The sequence below is a fragment of the Ruditapes philippinarum genome, unplaced genomic scaffold (assembly GCF_026571515.1).
Source record: "Ruditapes philippinarum isolate M1 unplaced genomic scaffold, ASM2657151v2 ctg3625_1_1_1_1, whole genome shotgun sequence".
In the NCBI taxonomy this organism is placed as follows: domain Eukaryota; kingdom Metazoa; phylum Mollusca; class Bivalvia; order Venerida; family Veneridae; genus Ruditapes; species Ruditapes philippinarum.
In genome coordinates, this window is record NW_026866620.1 from 100,108 (window position 1) to 126,035 (window position 25,928).

The following is a 25,928-nucleotide window of genomic DNA, read 5'->3' on the forward strand; positions in this document are numbered from 1 at the left end:
GTTCATCATAAATAGAGTTAAATTATCTTCACACAATTAGTCAAACGGTTATTTAAAATACTACAGTAGATTTTATACATGAAAGGAACCAGTGTTATTCCCCTATAGGACAGAGGATCAAGGGCATCTAATGTAGAAGACTTGGGAATCGGTGTAATGATACATTTTGACCAAGCGGAGGGAACACTTCCTCTCATGTAACATCTGTTAAACAGACTATGAAGCATAACCAAGGCATGTGTGGTCAGTCTCATAACCAAGGCATGTGTGGTCAGTCTGAGAGTAGAACACATTAGCGGTCAGATTGAGTAAAAACATTAGCGGTCAGTCTTAGTAGAAACACGGGAGGTCTGTTTAGGGTTATAAAGCAGGAAAAATATCTAGACTAGACAAGTTTCCATATTTGTATATGAAATGCAAGATTGAAAAGCAATTAATTTGGACATGACATTTATATATCAGTCAATAAAACGTGAATGCAGTCAGCTTATGACGACATTCAATATAAAAGACACGTATATGTATTAGAAAAAATCTTAGAATAATGCAAACACCAACTGTTTCAATATATTTATTTTTTAAAATACTATTATTTTGCATTGATATCATAAAATATCAAAACACGTTAAACATTCTTTTCCGGACAAAATACAGCCTACTTTGTACGAAAATACAAGATTAAGACGAACATCAAAATAATTAACAGTTGTTACCTTTAAATGAAGACAATTCACTTTACAAAATGTAGATGGAACCAAAAATAAAACATTCATTCAGCAGAAACTCCTAGTAACTCAAATTCCGTTTATTTCGAAGTAACATACCCGGTCCCCTGAAAGTCGAGATACCAAATGTCAGCTGTTTTTAAATCTCTTGCTGACGCGTAGAAATTACAATGCTCAGGTTTAAGCTCACATAAAAGGATAAGCTTTTCATCCGATAACAAACCATGACAAAACGATTAGCTAGCCAAAAAACAAAATGTTTCAATTAATAATAAACAGGTTAATACATATATCGCACACATGAACAAATGTATTCATTTATACGCAAACAGTATTATTTATCAGTGTTTATGTAACATAACTTTAGAAGAAAATCAAACATCCGCTGAGATACATTTTATAATTCAACATCCATTTCTGAAGCTTCTGTTGTATTCTTTTTAATTTTGTTTTATACGAATACAAACATACAAACAATTCGGATTAGACAATTTTTTTTGACTACAATATGATTTGTATACCTTTGCATTTCGGAAAAGTTTGAAGCAAGAAGACATCGGCATATAAAAAACATTGTTTTGTTGTAAATTATGCAAAATTATTTTGCTATTGTTATGAGATATATGACCTATAACCATATGATTATAAAAGTTGCATTATACAAATTATATCGTACTTTAATATTATGCATTTAAAACCTGTATAAACACATTTTGTCTAACATAGGAATTGGCAAAATGTTAAATGTTCGACATTTTAACTAGTAAACAGCAATACTTGAAGAAATTATACGAATGCATGATAGAGCAAATGTGAAAATATATTTAGAATTGATGCTGGTAGCTCACTTCCTCGAAGGTCTACGAAGATTGTCTTTGTAACAAAAATTACTGTAAAACTGGTCTTCTAACGGGTATATACCAACTGAAAAAGAACAATGTTTTGAAAAATAATAAATCAAATAAAATAATTCACTTATTTTATGTCTAAACAACGCACACAAGTCACGTGTTCACAAAGAAAAGATCAGGATCAAATGATCTTTTCATATTCATTGTTTTATAAAAACTAAAATTGATAATATTTCGCAAGAAATTTGAACGAAATGTTAAAGAATGCTGATTTGCAAAGAATCAACCATATTTTGGGAATAAAATAGGCTAATAACAAAAAAAAATAAAAAAAATAATTGGATTAAAATCAGAATCAATTTTAGGATGAGGTTCGATATTATATTTGGATCAACTCTAAAATGTCCATATTTTGTAACATAACTATATGTTCCCTAATATTTCTTTAACATTCTATTTCAAGTCCAATTTTATCAAGTTATTAATAAATATTTAATCTATAGTGAAAACAATGGAGAATAATTATATGAGTTTTTAAATTTGATCCTGATCCTTAAATCTTAGTGATCATGAGGCCTGAGCTTTTTGTCTTATCAGCAAATGAGAAGTAGCTGAGACTTTATGAAATAGAAAAAGAGGGGTAACGGTACTTTTTTAATAAATGGAATTGAAATGAAATGGTGCAATGCTATATCATAAGATAGTTTCAAAAAGTTACTTGTTTTGAATGAATGATTTTTCTATATTTACACATTTTACTCCAAACTTGCAATTCTATTTCACATTTTATGTAAAACCCACATTATGATTCTGATATATTCTTTTGCTCGTATGTATCAAAACTATAAAAATATCATATCAAATATATCTAACCTACGAAAGTAATCGTTACCAAGTATTGGATGTTTTCCATATTAAATTCGCATTACATATGATATAAACATTTTATGTGACACACGATTATTTCTTCAGCGTGTGGGGAAAAAAACAACAACAAAAGTTAAACAAACTTACCCCACTGTGTGTCGGCAATAACCGGGCATACATTTGCTTGCTTGTGAACCTTTCTTTCATAAAATAAAACAGTACCCTGAAATAAGATAATTCATGATACAGTTTTTTTAATGAAACTTAAAGCTCTAAACTTATTTATCACATAGTTATCATTATTTCAACGGTACAAATTTCATTGGAAATGACGTCAAAATCGACCTGTTACATATTGAAGAGGACGGTTCTGTATCGTAGAATAACTTGATAAATTCACTGTTACTAAAATGCAAGCATTTTTAAGTAATAGCATACATCATGGACTATATACAATGCTGCCCAATTTAGATAATTAGTCATGTGGCGGCATGGACGAGTGGTTAACACGTCGGACACTTTATCTAAGAATTGCTGGCTACATGGTTTCAAACCGTGTCAGGTATAAGCCGTTGTGTTCTAGATCAAGAAACTTTAGACTCATTGCTTAGTACTGGTTGCTTCCAGTAACGCATTCAAAAGTGTTTCATAAAGTTTATTGCTTCCAACACAATCGAACTATAACGAATAAGTATAAACAAAATTTGTAAATACATGAATTTTAATATAAACTGGTTGGTTCCAGGAAAGTATTCGAGAGTGTGTCAATTAGCTTATAGCTTCCTACACAACCAAACTAAAGTAAATGAATATAAGTATAAATTAGTTATACTAGAATCAATTCAACAACTGTTGTTAACAAGCCTGGCAATGGACTATATTTATTGTTACGACATTTGATAACAAGATGTAAACAATACCTTTTCTGGTGCAACGTTGATGTTAAGAGATGGAAAAACTACATCGCCCCCGCCATGTTGCGGCTCTGTTAACTGGAATAAAACGTTGGGATAATGCAGCACGCATACTTTTGAAATCGTAATAAATATATATTTTACACGCTTCAAACTATTCCCCTATCAAACAGATAGGGTAATCAAGTGCATTCTTACATATATATTTGCACAGCATAAAAAATGCTTTCACGTCATATGACGTTAGATATGACGTTAATAAACCAAATGAAGCCAGGAAACTTGCTTCATATTATATATTCATTTAACATAACTTTCTTTCAAATAGAGAGAGAAAAAGAACCCTAAAGAACGCACAAAACGACAAAATTGAAAATGTTGCAGGCTCGGTTCGATTGAGCCTGTTCATTGACGGTAATTGAAGCAGCATATTACCGTTTACGCCCCCCCCCCAGCACCGACTTATACAGAATTCAACATTTTATCATGGTAATGGTGAAATTTTGAATTTAGAAACATCTTCAGATGTGTTCATACGGCGTCCAAAACACTGACTAAGCTGAGTATGCAACATGTCTTTAAAAAATGGGATATCGGGATATTCAAATTGACTTTGAAATCTAAAAAATACCACTTAATGTTCATACGGATTTGCTAGATAAAGTAAGCTTCAAAACATGCAAGAATTTTCTTTTAAGTTAGTTTTCGTCTTAAAAAAATAAATGTTTAAAATTGTTACAGTTTGTTTGTTTGGTTGGGTTTTTTTTTCTTAATTTTAAGAAATGATTTCAATATTTATGTACTGTCTGCATCAAATATTTATCGATTTTATACTTATAAAGTATGAACTATTTTTATACTTACGAATACTACAAATGTACCAAGTCTTGTCAGGTCCGATTTGACCTACAAACAAAACATACACTTATTGTTGCGAGAATAATGCCATTTATGCCGTAATACACTGTTTGGACATAGCAACGCCATGTGATAATACTTATTCAGTGAAATACATATATTATAGTACCATTGTAAACATATAAATAAAAAAATACTTTACATTTTATTTTGATTTTGATTTATATAATTCTGCACATTTGTAACCACGTTTTTCATTGGAAGGTCGTGACGTGTATATAATGTATATTCGAGGCTGCAGTCGATTTGTGCATTATTGTTTCTATAATTAAAGTTTTCAGTATTATAAATTCGTTATAAAGATTATGTAACTAAAAGTAGCCAGTAATTTCCGATTTCCGGAAATCCTAAAAACCAGCACGGTCTGAAATCCTCACATTTTGAAGGGTCCTGAAATTTCTTCTAATCATTTCTATGTAATTAATAACTTTGAATAACGGACCTTCTATTTTTCTGAATTCCGAAAGATTCTCTGGTACAAGTAAAATTTGGGTTATATCAATTCAGTTAATTTCTTCAATTCTGAAAGTATAAGGATAATAAGCAATAGTAAAATTAAGTCAATAAAGGTGGTGTTCATACCAAACCCGAGTTGGACATTCCGTATAATCCAATGTTCTTCACAATAAATCTAGATTTCAATGGCTCCCTTTCTGTTAAATCAATGTTCTCCAGTGTCTTTTGCAGATTTGGTATCCACTGCCAGTTTGTATTATCTTGAACATCTAATCTGTATATGAATATGATTTAAACATATTTTATTGCCAAAAATAAACGGGTCTTTCCTTATGCAATAAGTTAAAAGAACATGTTTTACAATATAGACTGTCAGTTAGATAGACGCAGCAAAACACACGTATCACGTACTTGGCTTTCATAACGTTTGTATATGACTAAAAAGACTGACGGACAAATATAATCATTTTCTGAATTAAATATTGAATATTTTTAATATGAACACCTTATTTCATTTTATTTGATAAATGTAGTAGTACTTGATTACGTTCAAAGTAGAAAAAAGTTCATAATATATCACTGGTGCGTTGGGTTTAAGAATACTTAAAGCTTGTTCTCTTCAACTATAAATACAAATATTCATATAATATATTAGCGTTCTACCCATCCATTCCTTGCGGGTGTGTATAACGGTTTTTGTACATCACAGCTCTCATCTGTAAGGAAAGAAAAGATAAATGACTTACTAACAAATTGTGCATTAAATGCAGAAAACTATAAAGAAATTTCAATGTAACATTATAACTCTAAGGTAAAGACTTGTATTTTAATTTTTGACTTGATAAAAAAACCTAGCAAAATAAAAAATGTCAGAATTCTCAAACAAGAGTACAACTAGGTACAAGGTACAACTCAAACTTCTGGATGAATAGGGCAATTGTTATGTTGTCAACATGTTGTCAACACGTTTAACTTCAACTGTAACTTTAGAGTTATTACTGTAATGAACGAGCCGTGTGCGATTCTAGATATTTTTACCAAGCCCTTGATTTTCAGCGGGTACATTTCACTTCTTCGTTCAATATGCTTTGCCTACTTTCATATTAAACCAGTAACAAAGTATAGATTGTATGAACACAAATGAAAAAAAAAACAATATGAAGTAAAACATAAATGTTAAAAAACCCTAATCCGGGTAGTACTTCTCGTAATAATCCAAAGCAGTTTTCGTAATACCTCTTTATAGTTCACTTTTGTCACGTAACCAAAAACAATATGGCGGATCTCATTATATAAATTACGTGAAAATTAAATAAATTTGTTGTATGTTCGAGACATCTTGCATCAATAAAGATTTGTTTAATCCAACAGTATTGATACAGGTGATTCTGTCCTCAAATCTATGTAATGTGAGCATGGTTTTATGCTGTCTTTTTTTTTCAAATTGATCAGTATGAAATTGAAATCTTTAGAATTAAAAAAAGGAAATATTCAAATTTAAAGCAGGTACATAAATTCGGCTGGGTAAGATTTATTTCTATTGCAGACAAATTTGATATAAGCTTAGAAAAGCAGCAAAAAAAATTAAAATTTAAATTTAAAATAATAATAATAATAATAATAATAATAATAATAATAATAATAAATTACAAGGAACTTACAATACATCTACTCTAACTTAAAAAGTAGTGTTTGTTTACTTGAATTAAAACATATCGCTATTGAAACCAACTGACAAATGATCTTTATTAGAAGATTGACTTTCCGTTAGATTGACTTTCCGTTAAATTGTGCCAAATATCCGTCTTTCACTAATTTACCTGTTCGTATCCTAAATGTGCCACTGCTTTTTGCTCACTAGAGGTTGTCATATTTCTGTATAACACAATCAAAGGTTTTCTACTCAACACCTCCGTTTTGATGCTTGGTCTTTCAAAATATCCCATGTTTCTTCTGCCGGTGTACGTACAAAACTGATGACGTTTAAGTTTTCTGATCTTTTCAAAGGTAAAATGTAAAACAGCAATCTTTGTAAATAATGAGATGCTAAATAAAGTGAAATGGTAGATGTGTTGCGGTCGTATATATTGCTCATACTTTTTAAGTCAGTACAGTATAACGTAAACTCCACATATAACGATATCGCTTATAACGATATACCGCTTATAACGATATATCGCTTATAATGTTACATCACTTATAACGATATATCGCTTATAACGATATATCGCTTATAATGTTACATCACTTATAACGATATATCGCTTATAACGATGCTGTTGCTGCAGTTCCGACTCTTGTTTTCATTATTTTCTCGGGTATAACAATATCCGGATATAAACGATATAGATTCGGCGGTCCAATTTATATCATTATAAGAGTATACTGTTTTATAAGTGTTATTTGATAAAAGTGATATTCTAAAGAAATGAAGAATGAGCTATTAGCACTAGGTATTTTCGAGTATGAATTGATGATTCTTTTGAAATGTTACCCATATAGTCTTGTCAAATTTAATTTGATGTAAAGGACTCGGAAAAGAACCCGAAGCCACGTATATCCTCAAAACTGTTTGTTAAATAACAAATTCATTTCCAAAGTTGTTGTTGTTTTTGTTGTTGATGATTTTTTTTTTTTTGGACCGCTTTCCCTTATTACTTACATTGAGAAGAAATTCTGTACGAATCAATTAAAGTCGATATTTCTTATCAAAGGGAACTTACTCTGTCATTTTTGTTACAGTGTTTTTGGAGTAGTTTATCTTTCTTGCTATTCGGCTCTTGATGATTAACATCGATGTCCCTCATGCCTTCGTCCATCTTTTGTATGATGTATTTACTGTTTCTCCTTGCAACCTGGTTATCTGGAGCTGGTATGACACGGTGTTATTTGTTAATTTACTGTTTATTAATGTAGTGTTTCTTTGCTATTATACACAGACTAGCCATAAGTTAAGATCCTATATTTTGTTTTGTCGTTAATATCGACAAACAACTTGGTAGACTATTCGACCACATTTTGTGTGTTTTAATATAAACATTTTCATAAACCATTGTGCATTATGAATTTTCTATAAGCTAAGTATTGATGTTCCCATTTCCTGCCTTGATTACGTAAGAGTATACTGATCCTTAATATGATATATATGTCTGTTTAAATTTGAAAGAATACATGATTACAACAGTACGTAATGCTGTTTGTTTTAAGTTATAAATATAGTTCATATTTCAATATCTTTTCTCTTCTTTGGCAACTATACTGTTGAAGATACGCATTTTAAACTTTGAAATTTCTTAAGAATTTACTTTTATTTATCAGAAATATGTTTTTCTTCTTTTTATTGAAATTCTACTTTGGAATGCAGACATCATTTCCTTTAGGTAAATCGTTTTTATTTATGTTAAAAATGTTTTCGGGGCATTATTTGTTCCACTGAAATCATAAAATCCTATTTATAATTATTTATTCTTTACCTGATTCCTTAGCTTAGATGCATGTTTTATATGTTTCACAAGATAGTTTAAGAATAAGTATCGAAGTCGGTTTAAATGAACCCAAGATAAAATCTACATTTCTAATTACTTAAATGATAACAAAAAGTAGATTTAACATATCAGTCATTTTTATTTACATCAAAACGATAAAGAACAATTAAATACTATTATGATAGTAGCGACTTATTATACAAAGAAAATCTAATTCAATTTATAATTTCATACATCTTTTTTTTTCATGAGGTTCATATTATAAAGGCTTAAGTGCACATCTACCTTATGTTAAGAAGAACATTCTGTTCTCTTAAATTTCCAACTATTATTGAATGCAAAATTAAGCAAAAAGAAATCGTTCATTATTAAACCAGAAATTGTAAAAGCTATCAACAATTTAAACTGTGGTCTTACCTGTTTTTATTAACTCATCTAAAATAGCCAGAGCATCTTTAGGTCTGTGTAACTGAAATTGTGAAAATGAAGTTTGATTTCTGACATAAATTACTTGCCCTTCATTATTATGTGAAGTTCAAATCGCTGTTTATATTATAAGTTATAAAGATTTTTGACATGTTATATGGCCCTATACAAACTGTAAATTGGAAATATAACTAACTATAAGTAGCCGCTAAGCGGCGACGGTTATATTGCAAACTACCGTTTATATACGGTCATATTACCTATCAGAAATATTTATAACGAATTTATAATACAGCAAACTATTATATAAATATATGTATCTTTTGATCCAGTTATTTTATGTAATTCCTTTCGAAAATTATATATGCTATGTTTTAAAAAAAATACATTTATACATACATATGCACATGTTTTATTGTAATACTTATTGTAATATTATCACGTTCCTTTTACGCGCCAAATGTAACGTCTATTAACGTAGACGTTTGTTTTGTACGTTTACGTCATTTTTATATATGTATCAACTGAGGAAGCATAATAAAGCGAAACATGTTTTGATACTTAATTTGTGTTGGTTTTTGATCCAATTATTATCCTAATACAGCAAACATCATTTTAGAGTGAAAAGTGTTATTTCTTCAAAAATGTACAGTGGGATTATCCAATGAAAGGCGACCTTACAAACGTGCAGTATTACAATATTAGGTGATAGGCTAAATGGCTCAGTGTAAACTGTTGAAAGGTTATATAACTGCCAATCATAAAAAGCCATATAACCTTATAAAATGTTTTCATGTAGAATACTTAATAAGGCATAATTTTCTTTTGTAATATAATATAAGCACCTTAACTAAAAAATTTAATTCGGCTGTGTATAATAATATATATAATATTACACAAAATGTATTACTAGTGTATGCACGTCACATTGTCCAATAAAAATTGACGTGACAAACAAACAGTATTATAAAATTGTATTAAGTATTGTAAAGAATGTGTTCATTTTTTATTGTATTTTACTGGTTTCGGAAAGATTTAGTTTAAATGTGACGACAGAATCGTCTATCGTTACCTTCAAGTAAGCAGATGACAGTAGGCTCATCGCATTCCTCAGTGCAAACGTTGCCTCGTCTTCTTTGTACATATTGACGACTTCTTTCAGCCATACAACGGCCAGATAGTATTGGTCGGACTCGTAGGCGACACGCGCAAACTCGAATGCATCATCCAATGACAGGGAAGATAGAGCCGGGATATCCGCAAACTTTCCGGACATGACGTCACTCACAGACATGTTATAAATAACTTGTAATCGGAGAACCCCCCTGATAACATGTTTTAAATGGCCGCCAGACGGCATGTTATCGGCGATATTTCCAACTTTTGCTCGCATTGCTAAAGTGATAAACAAAGATCATTAATACATTAAAATGCTTAATACTAAAGACATATTTAAATAGTTTGAACAATTTCAAAAAAAGCACGTGACACTTATTTGATATTGCATGCCAATTTTGCTAGTTTGCAACAATCAATAAGTTATATCATACATGTATATCATATGTTTTATGATGACTGCATAAAGCATTTATTTAGGTCCAATAGTCTAACAGAATCCTGGTTATTCAACCAATAAAACGTACGTTAGGAAAGCACGTGGTATTTCAAGGTAAATTAAGTGTCAACAATGACCTAAATATAGGGGTATCCTGAATTGTATAACGTTGTAAACAAGCGATGAAAAAAATAACGCTGAAGGGGTAACAAATTTTCATAACGGCAGCAAAATGTAAACACTATCACTGTATTAATTGCCAAAACGCGAAAAAAGGCTACATCAAATACGCCAAGGAATATCTTGTAAATTTTATTTGACGGGATATGGTTTCATAAATGTAATTAATTGACTTATATAAGTTTTAATGGTCATATTTATTACATGTTGGACAAATATGTGTTGCTTCTGTATAAAGCATCCACTGATTAAACCAATGTATTGTATGGATAAAACAGATCTTTACGTAAGTTATGTTGATGAATACAAATCGTTGATACTGAAGTAAATAATATTTGAGAATGAAAAGTATCAATACTTTCCAAAGTGAAATCATATATGATGGTCAATTTTTCTTCTTACCATTTGCATTTAAACATTTTAGTATCGTTTCATTCATTGTAACACAATGTAAACTTCTGTAGGAAAAACATGCAATAGTTTGAATATATTAAGGTCATGTTTTTAAAATACAAGATAACCTTTTAATGAATAATAATGATTGTATGAAATTTTTGTAGCTAGGGGGACAATTCCTCAGTGCATAAAACAGTAAACTGATGTGATATGGTCTGTGGAGTTAGAGGCAAAAATAAATAGTCTCTTGTAATTCTTTTAGAATGGCTTTTCATGCATTTTATATTTGTGTTTTACGTTTTATATGTATTTTTATGTATACATGTAAACATGAGACTGAAATAAAGAAAAAAGCTTCTTAAAGCAAGAGTTAACAGGACACAAAAACTAAGCAGCGTTTGGCAAGTAAAAGATAATAGCGTCATTTAGGTTTAATGGACCTTATATCTAATTAACGCCTATAATAGGATTGTTTGTTACAAGTATGTGATTAAAGTGTGTTACTAGTATCTGATTAAAGCAAATGCAAAACTTATTATCCTTACTCTGCAAAGGCTTTAAAATCTAATGTAACATACGGTTGAAAGTACTTACTCACTGATATTTGCCAATATCAATGCATGCAATACAAGCATATATAATACGTTTATGAATTAAAATCTGGAGTAGGAATGATCCCTCGGAAGCATTTATCACAACAAAACTACATGAAAATTGCAGACTCGGCTTGATTAAGTCTCTGGTCCATTTTTTATTTTTCTGGTCCTTAAGGATCATTGATGCCAGCACTATTTGAGAGTGTTGAGAATTGAATACCGCTCAAGCCGGTGCTAGGGGACGTGAGGGATGTTGCACGTATTCATAATCCCTCATGTACAGACTCAATTAAACCGAGACTGCAATTCTCTTGAAATTTTGTTGTGATTAATGCTTCCGAGGGATCACATTGTTTCCAGATTTTTCTACATGAGTGGTGTTTGTCATGAAGTTTGTTTTCAAAGTGTAATATTAATAAACACACACACACACCTCTTACGCATGACTTGCTTTCCTCAATGGTTGCGATGACCTTTGTCCAGTCTTTGGCAAGACGTTTGGTCATATGATATATATTGACGGGATTCACAATGTATGATGACAGATTTCGACCACTGACCACTTGACGATGAATGGACTTCACGTGCTCAACGGTGCTGAAAACAAGGTGAAATAAGATATTCTGAACTTAATTGCAAATATACATGTATGTTTGAGTGTTCATGATACAAGAAAGTTGTTGTTGCTCATTTATTTAAAGTATTTTGATAACTGGTAGTGTAAAAACCCTCTATAAAGAGCACTGTCCAACGTGTTTGTTTGCTCTCAAATAACTCTCATAAATGGATATCAATATCAAGGTTCATACATTTTTATAAAACCTGTTCATTTTTGTAATTTTATTGAATGATTACGATAGTTGTATATACTTTCGTTTCCAAACAATGGTAAAAGTACGAGATAAGAAATCATACTGTAAAAACATTTCAAGTAAATTATATTGAAAACTTTTGGCAGTCATCTCGTAGAGCTACAATATACGTCCTTGTGGTAATACACCAATAAAGTTTAACTGTCCAAAAACAAAAATAGTACCCGTCACGGTCTGCTACAGTCATCGTGAATATTATACTTTTTAAAGTCCCGCTAAAGCTTATATATTGATAAAAAAGAAGCAGTATAACATTGTTAAACAGTGTAAAATACAGTTAAATATATAACATTGTTAAATAGTGTAAAATACAGTTAAATATATATATAACATTGTTAAATAGTGTAAAATACAGATAAATATATATATAACATTGTTAAATAGTGTAAAAGACAGTTAAATATATATATAACATTGTTAAATAGTGTAAAATACAGTTAAATATATAACATTGTTAAATAGTGTAAAATAAAGTTAAATATATATATAACATTGTTAAATAGTGTAAAATACAGTTAAATATATATATAACATTGTTAAATAGTGTAAAATACAGTTAAATATATATTTAACATTGTTAAATAGTGTAAAATACAGGTAAATATATATATAACATTGTTAAATAGTGTAAGATACAGTTATATATATATATATTTAACTGTATTTTACCCTATTTAACAATGTTATATATTTAACTGTATTTTACACTATTTAACAATGTTATATATATTTAACTGTATTTTACACTATTCAACAATGTTATATATATTTAACAGTATTTTACACTGTTTAACAATGTTATATATATTTAACTGTATTTTACCCTATTTAACAATGTTATATATATTTAACTGTTGTTTACACTGTTTAACAATATTATCTATATTTAACTGTATTTTACACTATTTAACAATGTTATATATATATATATAAAACTGTATTTTACACTATTTAACAATGTTATATATATTTAACAGTATTTTACACTGTTTAACAATGTTATATATATTTAACTGTATTTTACCCTATTTAACAATGTTACATATATTTAACTGCTTTTTACACTGTTTAACACTATTATATATATTTAACTGTATTTTACACTATTTAACAATGTTATTATATTATATATATATATATAATATATATATATATACTATATATATATATATATATATATATATATATATATATATATATAAAACTGTATTTTACACTATTTAACAATGTTATATATATTTAACTGTATTTTACACTATTTAACAATGTTACACTGCTCATTTTTACAGTACTGTTTACCATTTAACTTACCTGGTTATATTATATATTCCATGGGTATCTTCGTCACCATGTAGAACTTTTTCTTGTCGTAGTATTACATCAGTGATAGTGATTAAATCGTCCTCCAGCGTGTACAGCTTCTCCATATTAACATAATTAGTGAAAGCGCCAGTTTCGCAATAAACACATCCGAAAAATATACAGCCGAACAACGTAAGAAATGCACTTCCCATATTTGATTTTTGTTGGTGGTTTTCCCAAAATAGATATTCCCCTTTTAGTTCTGAAATTCCGATTTTTCAAAGCCTATTTGTGAAACTTACACTGTAAAATTTAACAAATTTATTTAAAATCTCATTAAGATTATTGAATAAAACGTTAGTAACGTCTCTTATAATTTTTGCTTCTTCTAAGATGAATCCCTGTCTTTACATTATATTGTATGAATAAAAAATCCTATACAATATATCCTTAAAAAAAGAAATTAGTCGAAGATCACATCACATGATTAATATGGAATTTGTATCGAAATTAAATCATTGATAAAATAAAAAGACGAATCTTTGCAAATAACGTAATAGAAATATGCATCAATAACGAGAATGCTTACTTATAATTTTGGTAATATCAATTCAATAAATATCCCTTGATATAAGCGTGCACAGATGTGCCATGTAATTGATTTTGTGTTTTTTCTCCGTCAATTAATCCCTTCATATATATACGTGTACAAAGCTGTGGCAGATGTTATTGATGTTTAACACGACACCGTCAATTATGTCCGTTTTATTATCTGAATCTATAACGCACTGTTATTTATCCTAAAAGCCAATGAAGAGTTATAAATGTAATATCATGGTCAACTTTATGATCTAATTTGATTAAAACAAATTAAGTCAAAAATGATATTATAATGAAAACAAATGAGCCGCGTCACGATTAAACCAACATAATGCGTTTGAGACCAGCATGGATCCAGACTAGCCTGCACATCCGTGCAGTCTGATCAGGATCCATGCTGTTCGCTATCAGTTTCTCTACTTGTAATAGGGTTGGTAAGCGAACAGCATTGATCCTGATCAGTCTGCGCGGATGCGCAGGCTGGTCTGGACCCATGCTGGTCGCAAAGCATTATGTTGGTTTTGTCATGGCACGGCTCAAATGGTAATCATCAGTTCCTTGCGAAAGTGGAAGCAACTATAACTTGTAAACTGCGCGAGAAAGATGCAGTGTCTGAAATGTACTCTAGTAAATTAGCTGGCTTGCTGCCGTGATCAAAAATATTAAAACTACAAACACCACAACCACTTAATTTGGTAATTATTTCTTTTAAAATATAGTACTAAACAATGTTTCCTTAGACTATTTTTTTAAATAATCATATGCATTTGTATCAAATTATTCTGAGAATCCCTTATTATTAAAGTGACAGATTGATTGATTGATTGATTGATTGATTGATTGATTGATTGATTGATTGATGAGTTTATTTCAAAAATTATTATTGTTGTATTATGTATCATTTCTACTTATTTTTGTTATTGAACTATTTTCTTTAATCAATTCATTAATAAGAAAAACTGTTTTTAAATTATTGAACTATTTTTGAAATTTATTGATTTTTATTTATTGATTTATTGATTTATTTATTCATTCATTTATCGATTTTTATTTATTTATTTATTTATTTATTTATTTATTTATTTATTTATTTATTTATTCATTCATTCATTCATTCATTCATTCATTCATTCATTCATTCATTCATTTGGATTTTACTTCAAATTTTATTTCGGGATGATATTTATTTTGTTCATTTAAGTGAAGTATTACCGACTTGTGTGTCGATATTCTAATTGCAGTCATTGTACTATTGAATGGCGATTTTCACTCGAGTTACCATGTGCGTTGATGCGGAATAGGTCAAAACGTTCATTTGACCGACCTCTAATAAAAAAAAACTTGTGTCCCGCTTTGCGCCTTTTGATTTACAAGAGGCAAAGTATGCGTGCTTTTTTTTCGCAGGAATTATTATAAAATGATGCTTATGCTGTTCTTATGATGGACATAAGAAGTTTGGAGTTGGAAGTTTACGTGTCTACGTGAGTAGAAGATTTATGATTTTTTTTTTCGTGTAATAAAGGCCCATTATGCCTCAGAAATGCTTTCATAAGGGTTTTACTTTTGGTGTATATCTACTGTTTTCAAACAGTTACTCATTGGCCAATAACGTTAACGGTGTTTTTCATCTTGACACCAAGTATAGTTATAGTGTATTAGTATTTTGTAAGTTACTTTATTTTATTTTTGCTACCTTTTTAACAATTTTTTTTCTCCTTTATCGTTTCTTTCTTCAGGTAAAAAGTATCTAATATGCCGTTAAACAATGACTTACACATTATAAAACTCATATTTGACACTTTCTTAAGAGGTTAAAATTTATTTGCTTCTGAGGGTAAATGTGCCTTTAATAACACTATTCTTACAAGTTAAACCCTCTTCTTTTGTTCGTAACAGGTCTGTTCTGATCTGATCTGTTTCGGATCGCCTGTTTAAACAAAAGAAAAAACCTTTATGAGGTCTATCTTTTGCAAAATTCTGATATTGTCAAAGACTTTAATGTATGTGAAACAAATAGTAGTTTTATTTATTAAACTTCGCTCCGCGCCGGCGCTTAGAAGCGTGTTTTCGTCCCGGGACCCCGTCATTTAATTATAATAAATCTCGCTCCGCGCCCCCGCGGATCGAAGTTTTATTTCTTAAACTTCGCCCCGCAACCTCGCTTATTAGCGTGTTTTCGCTCCGCGCCACCGCTTCTTTACTTGCTAATTTTTTTAATTTTTGCTTGGCGGGGTCGTAGGGCGAAAACACAAATGGCACAAATCAGCCACCATAGAAATGTAAACATATTAAATGAGTTTCATGGTTTTTTCATCCCAAAAAGATTGACCTGCCACGAACAAAAGAGGAGGTATGTAATTATCAACTTGAATGAGGGCCGAATAAAAATACCGATTTGGAAGAAGATTAAATCTTGACCGCCTTATGGCGTGACTAAAGTCATTATTCTATGTCAAATAAAGTTGCTGACTAACATTCGTCCAACCAAATAAAAGATGTGCTTAAAAAAGTAATTGTGTTCTAAATAATTAGAGGTGAAAAAATATTTATATTTATATTAAGGAAATTATATTTAGGTACTAAAGAAATATTTTTCTAAAATATGCTCTAGATATATTTATGAGGTTTTTAAAGATTATTTTCAGGGACAAATTGTATTTCTCCGCTAAAAAAAATAGGGTGTAATTTAAATATAAATGTGTTCTGAAATAACTTGCATGTTGGGAAATCAAGTTTTTAAACAACAGTTCTGATAGGCAGTCTTAATTATGCCGAAGGGAAACCAGTCTTTAACAGGAAAATTCAACTACCCGATCTTTTTTCACATATGTGTGGACAATAACGACTATTTATTACATTGTATTATAAAAATCGTTTTAATGTTGCATGTATCAAAAAAAGGTAATAGTGAACATTTTAGCTACAATATCAATATGCACTATTATATGACAGAGCTAACCGTTTACCGAAATTTTGCTGCTCCTTAAACTTTTGAACCGATATGACTAAATTACGCAACAGAGATATTTTGATGCAAATGGCACATTTTTTTTCAAAAATTTGATTTACATGAAATATTGTGATTGGAGGCATACACCTTTATGTACAGTTTATTCTGTCAAATGATATATACATATAGACTATGAAGTTTGATTTACATACTTTATGCACGTTTTGGAAATGTTAACATATACTTATTAAATATTAATCGAAAATTTGATATTGAATTTTATAAGAAACTTTTATTTTGATACAACTTTGAATATACATGTATATCATTTATTTTAAAATAAGTTTGATAACATAGCATAAATTGTTCCCTTGGTAGAAAAACTATCCCTGATCTTTCGAAACATTAAAAATATGAAACAAGCATTCATTATAATATAAGCCCTCTAAATATCAAATATATATATTAAATTCTATTTTGTTAAATAATTGTAATTTGTATATATTCAATGTGCCTTGTATGCAAAAATATCTCATAATATTTTCGAATTAAACAAATCTTCCAAAGCTGCAAAAGACCTCTTGCATGCTTCTTTTTAAAGAGTAGAGCCTGCTTCCTCTAGCCAGTTACCTATAAATAGAGTGTTTTTGTTCTTGTTATTGTTTTTTTTTCTGGCAAAAACAACAGTTAATTTTTTTATAAAGTGAAGCCGCGTGTTTGATTAAATATCAACACTAACTAATTGACATGTCGTCGCTTGAAAACTGTAATGTTCTATCTCCAAATTTTCCAAAAACAAGTTAAATACACAATTTTGTCCGTAATGGACTGTTCTATCTCCTTGGCATGTTATATTAGTGCTTCAGAGCTTCATAAATAAATTACAACGAAACCATCCTGTTCTATCTCCACAAATTTACTATGTCTTGATAAATAGACTGTTTTAACTTACTGGACCAATCATATCATCGATAAATGTCACGTGACCTGTGGGATATATGCAACATACTGTTCTAAATCCAAAGTTATCGTATCAAAACATAGCATCAAATCACGTGATAGCAGGACACCCGCCATGTTGTACGAAACATTTTGAGTTAGATGGTTTGTTGTTTATTTAATATATTAATACTAAATATAAGTATTGAATGATATTATATATTCATTTATTCCCTCCAATCATTGACGTTTTAGTATTAAGTCCTGTAAATTTACTGCATGTGATTGAACAACAAGCAAAACTGATCATGATTTGAAAGTAATTTCGGATGTGTATTTTCGGATAGAAACAACTGTGATCATACAATTTCATCAAACAAATTCGTAAAAAAGAAAATGTGTTATATGTTCTAAAGTTTCTTGAACGTAAGGTACATTCTGTCTCAGAAACCAATTATTTATCTTTATAACAGACACATATATGAGTTAAAAAATTGACTGTACTCATTGCCAATATCAAACAAAAGCACAAGATGGTTTAGGTTACTGACCAATGTGGAATATTTTGGAAACTCTAACAGAACTCCAAATGTCAGGCTTTTGAGAGATTAAGATAAAAGCATTTCTGGGGCAAAAAAGGCCTATAAGAATTTTTTTACATAGTATACGTTTATATATAATATATGTTTTCGAATGCATTAATGTTATATAACTAATAGATTGCTTTAAAGTAAACACATTTTATACCAAAGACAGAAGGAAGAAAAATATTCTTATACGTATATTTTGTTTGTCTTGTAATTTGACTTTGAATTTCTAAATGAATATTTATATAGCATTATGTTTGTAATGTTTTTGTACACGAACAATCTTTAAATATGACATTTTTCAAATATAAGTCATGCCTGCTCCACCTTTAAGGTATTTTCTAGCAGATATGTTTTCATTGCCTATATAAGTTATAGAAACATTTTTTTGTACATACCTTCAATTATAAGAACTTCTTACCAACACAGAAAACGAGTAAAGCGCATAACAAAATGATTACTGCTATTTCATACTTTTGGAAGAAATTTGAATTTGACTATCTTTTGAATTTTCATAAAAAAAATCTTGAAAGATTTTCCCAGGATTCTAGAAAATTTGAAATGTTTCTTTTCCCGTTTGCGGCTATAACTTTCTTTTTCCAGATGAATTTGAATGTGGCCAAAGTTATAAAAATAGATAAAATGTCTACTCTACAAAATTTATGTGGGTATTTTATCTCTATTTATTTAAATTATTTGTTCAAATGTCATTTAATAATGTAATGGATTTAAGGATTTTAATAAGATTTCGAATGTCATAGTTCATGTAGTTAGATACATATGATCTAAGAAATAGTGTAGTGTCAAAGTCAACTAATCAAGGGATTATTAGCCGAGAGCATTTTTGGCAGTCTTTTAAAGATAAAACATACTGTTTTATATGATATAAATCAGTTCAACTTAAAAGACATAATGTTCTAAGTCACATTGAACACTCTGATTTTAACAATTTTTGAAAAAAAGTTACAAGGACTGTTCTATCTCCAAATGTTTTTTTAGGTTTTTAAGCAAGGAAATATTAAAATCCACATATCTTTAACGATATTGAGTTGTTCTCCTGACACCACGTTTAGTAGTTTTTAAATTTTCAAAATCCGACAATAAATAAAAAAGTTATGCAATATTAAATCTTTACATGCTTTTTTCTCAAAAACAACAAATTGGCACTTAGAACAAAACGTTTTTCAAGCGACGATGTGGTAAAGGCACTGAGAATAAGGCCTGTTTTGTGTTATGTTATTAAATTGACTCTCGCGCATGTAACTTGAAACGGGCACTGGTTCTAGCTTAATGCATAAAATACTAAAATTGGCGAACTTCGCAAATTGATTGAATTTTTAGCAAAATAATAATTATCTTCCTAGAGCTAACTTTAGTGGAGCGGGAAATAAGGTCTCTCCTGTCAAAATAGTGCAACTTGTGATACAAGTGTGAAACTTTCAGAAATCATCTTTAGACTATAAAGATTCCAAACGTGAAGTGGGCCGAAAATATCTCTGCTCATCCAAGATGGGCGCCATTTGCAAAATGGCCGCCTAATAAATTTGATGTACATAATAGCTCCTTCGATGATTTTTTTGTTCAGACCTGAAACTTACGCTCAAGCATGTATAAAGTTTTTCCTTTACAAAAATCTTGAACAAAATCCGCCTTCATAACTCTTTAGAATTCAAGATGGCGTCAAACATGGCCGCCGAATTTATGCAAAACTGATATATCTCTTTTGTCATAAAATTTTATTACAAAATATGCATATTTCGATAAAAAGTGTTTAAATATATCAAAAATAATTAAATTATATGTAAACCACAATGTAAGTCAACCTTTTAAGTTATTTATCAAAAAAGAATCTTTAAAAATATTTAAGAAAAATGGCCAATATTTGCATATTTCTCTAACATGTTTTTTTTAATAGGTTTTTGTACAAAATTCAAAAAGTTATTTTAAGTTTCTTAAAGTGTATTTGATATTTAATTAACACTATGTGTTTATTGTAAGCATAAAATATGTAGGTTTTATATTTTGTCATAGTAGGTGGGGTAAATCTATCTGATAACTGAAAACAAAAACAACGAAGTTTATAAGTTAATTTTATTTCTTTGTTTTTTTGTTAAACTTCCTATTAATTCTTAGGAAAATATTCACTGTTAAAAGGTTTTGGTTTTTTAAAGAACTTTTGCCTTCTTTCAGGTCTAGACGGTGTGCTTAAATATCAGTAAATGTACATATATTTCATAAGTGTACAGTCAGTTTAAAACTTTGTTTGCATGACATAACTTGTTCATATAATTAGTTAATTGTAATAATAGTAGACTGAATATACATCAACAAAACATGTGTTAGATATTGTCTTATTTACGAATACAATTAATTCCTTTCTTTACGAAAAGATTAAGATCGTGTTAAAGCCAACACAATGAGAAAAATGAACTTTGCAGTAGATAAAATAGTCTTACTGAAAGCTTGTTACAGTACAATTCAAAGTTATACATGTATCTACTTTCATGTCATTGTAATTAAGTATAATTGAATAAGCACTGTTTATAGAATAACATATTTAGAAATGGTATTTTCAAAAGTTACAAAATAAAATTAAGGCGACTGATACATCATAATAATCATCTATGTGTAGTGAAATAAGTATATAAATAGTATTGCTTGACCCACATATAGTTGCTGATGATTTGAAATATAAACTAACTGTCTGTCAAAGATTACTCAAATTTAATGTTCCCCATTAAACAATCCAAGACCACTCACATAAGATCCATTGCAAAAAAATTGCCAAAATCTTTAATACAGACGTAAGATGAGACCGTGTTAGGAGTATCATTTTTTTCACATCATACAGTTATGATTTAGGAACTCTTTGTAAAGGGGCGCTTCAAAGGAAACTTGTCAAATAACTGTTTGACACATATTATATTCCTGTATGAGTTCATATAAACTTAGTGATTTGGTCCTATGCCATTAATTCATAATTTTAATAGAGTATCACAAAGTGATGTTTCATAAATATTTTTCTGCTCTGAGAACATTAATTTCAGAGAAAATTTTTTAGACAGTTTAAAGTCTATGCAAACATAAGTAACATACCTTGGAAAGCGATTTTAGACTGCAGAAGCACAATTTAAAGGCCTGCCACGTCACGATGGGCACTTAGTTTTGAAATACTTATATAGGAAATCAAACGTAAGTCCTCCTTTGGTGATCTACAATGCCTATAACTTAGATATTCAACATACATGTACCGGTATAACATTGTCAAGTAGAGTGGACCTCTTTAAAAGTTACATAAAATGCTCTTTTCGTCACTAAGTGTACATAGATTTTACATTGTAAAATGGTTAAAAAGATCTTCTAAAAAGCAGAATACACAGAGCATAGAGCATAGATACTAAGCATGTACCAACATCTTGTGTCTTTAACATATTGAATGAATCTTTCTCAAAGAGCCATCCTGGTTTATAGACCTGTAAAGGAAAACACAATAAAAACTTCTAGTGTTAAACTAAATGCATAAAATTGTATGATGCTCCTGCAGTTTAAATGGCTTATTTTACACAGACTTTTGTAATATATCTGTATTCTCTAAACTACAGTACCTGGATTATAGAAATTAATTATGTATCATCATAACCTTGTAATACTCTACAAATATTTGATAAATCATGGACAAGATGGTCAAAATTTATCATGCACCAGGGGTCACTAAGTTTATATGGACTCACACAGGAATGTTAATAGTTATTTAAGAACTCTCATGAGAAACAATTCTGAGAAACTTTATATTAGGCTGTTTCTTTTAAAGCAGTCGAATACAAATATTTTACAAATCATATATGTTATGACAATATTGGTACACTCAATTACATACATTTACAAAGAATTGTGACCTTTACTCAACAATGGTGTGTGATCTATGGTCATCATTGCCCGGTTATTGAAATAAAAAATAGATATAAATAATTAATGAATTACAGTTATTTTATTTTGAAACATCAAAAACTGTATGTAGGTCAGGTGATATCATTGATATACCTGTTTCACAACAATTAGATGAGATGATGTGACAGTAGCCTTATATTTACTATATGCAAAAATCATTATCTCATTGTGTTAGTTTTAAAGCCATTTTTATATTTTCAATAAGAAATTGTTAAGGAGTTAATAATATGCGTTATTGGACAACCTTGTTAATGTGTATGTTTGCTATTTAAAGCATGTTTGTTGATTTATTGTCTTCTTATCTTTACAATTAACATTTAATAAATAACATCAAGTTATTGAAACAAGTAATATCACGCAACCAAATTTAATAGCTGAGTATATACTAATGAATGTATGTGCATTTATTGATATTTTAGCTCATCTACTTGACCCAAAGAAAGACATATATTTTAAAGCTTCCTACACAATCAAACTAAAATAAACTCTTTATAAACCAAATAAAGACAAAAAATACCTTTGTCCAATAAAGAAAACTTTTAATAGGTAACATTTGTATAAGAATTAACAGAAAAAGTGAAGAAAAAGAAATAACTTACCAGTGTGAATTTTGTTGTTTTTCTTTTATAACTATCGGATAAATTTATCCCACCCACATTGCCAAAATATAAAATCTTCTGTTTTTATGGTTCTCTTACATGTCAGCAACAAACCCTTATTTTTAATTGAATGACAAATAAGAAAAAAATTATTTTGTTATTTTTGCATACAGATTTAGAAAACCAAATAAGAAAAATATGCAAAACAAATGAGTTTTTTTTTCCTGATATCATTAAAGATATTTTTAGACATAAACTTAAAAATCTTTACTTTCATTATGATTTACATATGACATGATTATTTCTTATATGTTGAAATCTTTTTTTATTGAAACAAACATAATTTTTTGCTACGAATTATACTACAGAAATTGTATAACAGTTTTGCATAAAATCGGCGGCTATATTGGATTGAGAAGAGGTATAAAGCGGAATTTTGAAAGATTTAGATTTTTGTAAAAAGAGACTTTAAACATGCTATTGTGTAAGTTTCAGGTCTTTACAAAAATTATGACTGAATGAGCTATTTATGTACGTCAAATTTGTATAGCGGCCATTTTGAAAATGGCGGCTATCTTGAATGAGCAGAGATATTTTTGGGCCCACTTCAATTTTGAAATCTACGAGGTCTAAAGATGACTTCCTGAAAATTTTATGCTTGTATCACCATTTGCACTATTTTTCTCCATTTCCCGTCCCACTTATATTTTTAATTGATGTATTTGCTAAGGTCTGAAAATCATATATTTTGGTTTATACAGAATTGATTTTAGTTCCATTGTGTAGGAAGCTATGAGCTTATAGACACACTTTCAAAACCGTTTCTGGAACCAACCAGTACTCAGCAATGAGTGTAAAGTTTCATGCTCAAGAAAACAACGACTTGCACCTGACGGGGTTTGAACCCATACGGCTAGCGATCATTAGATTACTAGTCCGACGCGTTAACCAATCGGCCATGATCCAGATGACAAAAGAGCGCAATATGTATAACTAAACTTTATTTACTTCTTGTACTTGTCAGTTGTTAGAAACACGGTCCTGACCCCGGCGATAAGCGGGAACATTCCTTTGGATTTTAAACCCTTGTTGAAGGTACTAGAAAGATCGTCAGATGAGATTGCCCCCACAAGAAACCTCTGCATTTCGATTAATATATATCCCTCACTATTATAACATCGAAAAGAAAGCCACCAAATGCTGCATTGATTGGACAAAAAGAAAAAGTAAAACCTCGCGCCAATCCGCACTGAAGATTGTGGCAAAAACTCCCACCAATCCGCACCGGGGATTGTGGTAACAACTCTTGCCAATCAATACTGGGGATTGTGGTAAAAACTCCCGCTAATCAGCACTGTAGATTGCGATAAAAACTCCCATCAATCCGCACTGGGGATTGTGGTTAGGGAGGAGTGTGTCGAATGTACTTCATACATGTGTATAAGTGTATTACATGCACAAGGACCATGCTAACTTTGAAATACAGTGTTAGGTGTAAGTGCGATGGCCTGGCATTCCTTGCGGCCATTTGATAAGTATTAAAGTCAATCTTACAAACGAACAGTGTATTATCTAGCAATCATCCATTTGAAAAAATATTGAAGTGATATATATATACATAGTGACGCCTTAAACGAACTATTGGCATGCTTAAACCTGTACCATATATAAAAGAGAACAAATAACAAATAGCCTTTATAAAACAATATAAATATAGCCCATGCGTTGATAATATACACGTTCAAAAAGATGACGTGAGATTTGAGTTAATTTGTTTTTCAATCTTTATTTATCCAAATATTTTTGTATCTCGATATTTTTTATCAGACGCGGTCAAACCATTTGGCGCTATTGATATAGCATCAATCTTATCACTAACAATAGCAATAAATCTTTTAAGACGAATACTCCTCTTGGAATGATAAACATCTACCAGAGAAGGTCCTTACAAGGTCGTAAACCTTTAACAACTTTAGGTATTTGGTGACCGATTTTAACCATTTTTCGAAATACTAAAAATAGATGTTCGTGGAATGGGTGATAATATCTACTTTAATGTCATCTCAAGGTTGCATTTATGCTAGCTATCCAATCTGAAACAAAGCAATGTCGTCGACTTGGGTCAAGTTAAATTATATTCATTATACTACAATAAGACCATTTATAAACAGATAAACAGCGCAGTTTAACATAACGAGACTATTCATCTTTGAATATTAGATTTCAAGTGTTTTAAGCTATGTCTGATTAAATATTTTGTACGATTTTGAAATCAGTAAAATTTAGATGTTTTCATAAACGTATGGTTGGTTCTTTTTAGATTTTAACATAGAATTATATGTTATTTTTTAAGATGAATGTTGTAACTAAGTAAACGAAATAAAATGGCCTTCATCAAAATATAATGCTTCTTTTTTGTGCAGGTTAAGTGTCAAACTCGCTTTCAACAAAACATACTGACAAATTCCTCTCATTCCGAAAAAAAATGTAATCGTTTTTTAACAGTTTATAAAAATAATTTTTACAATCTTTTACAACAAAATAATTTTACCTTTTATAAACTTTAAAGGCGAAAGCAATCGATTATATCAATATTAGTATCTTGGCAATAAAAAAATTCAGGTGTATGAGGAAATGAACAAAAAAAATATTTTAAACTTTGACATAGCATTGCAATATCCAAACTTTATGTTTTAAGTAAAAACAAAAATTTTACATGGGTTGTTTAGTAATCGTGTTCATTAGGCAATCACAACATGTCC

General features: G+C 29.8%; 1 protein-coding gene across 1 annotated transcript; it reads right to left on the reverse strand.

The window, feature by feature from the left end:
* Positions 1-571: 571 nt before the first annotated feature.
* On the reverse strand, positions 572-14,176 carry LOC132733093 (prolyl 4-hydroxylase subunit alpha-3-like). Its single transcript, XM_060719688.1, has 12 exons — positions 13,553-14,176; positions 11,803-11,966; positions 9,715-10,037; positions 8,634-8,685; positions 7,455-7,600; positions 6,552-6,728; positions 5,395-5,447; positions 4,858-5,005; positions 4,222-4,263; positions 3,364-3,435; positions 2,591-2,666; positions 572-1,649 (listed from the first exon to the last, which is right to left on the reverse strand). The coding sequence occupies exons 1-12, from the start codon at positions 13,753-13,755 to the stop codon at positions 1,570-1,572; spliced, it is 1,536 nt and encodes a 511-aa protein (XP_060575671.1). The 5' UTR covers positions 13,756-14,176; the 3' UTR covers positions 572-1,569.
* Positions 14,177-25,928: the final 11,752 nt, after the last annotated feature.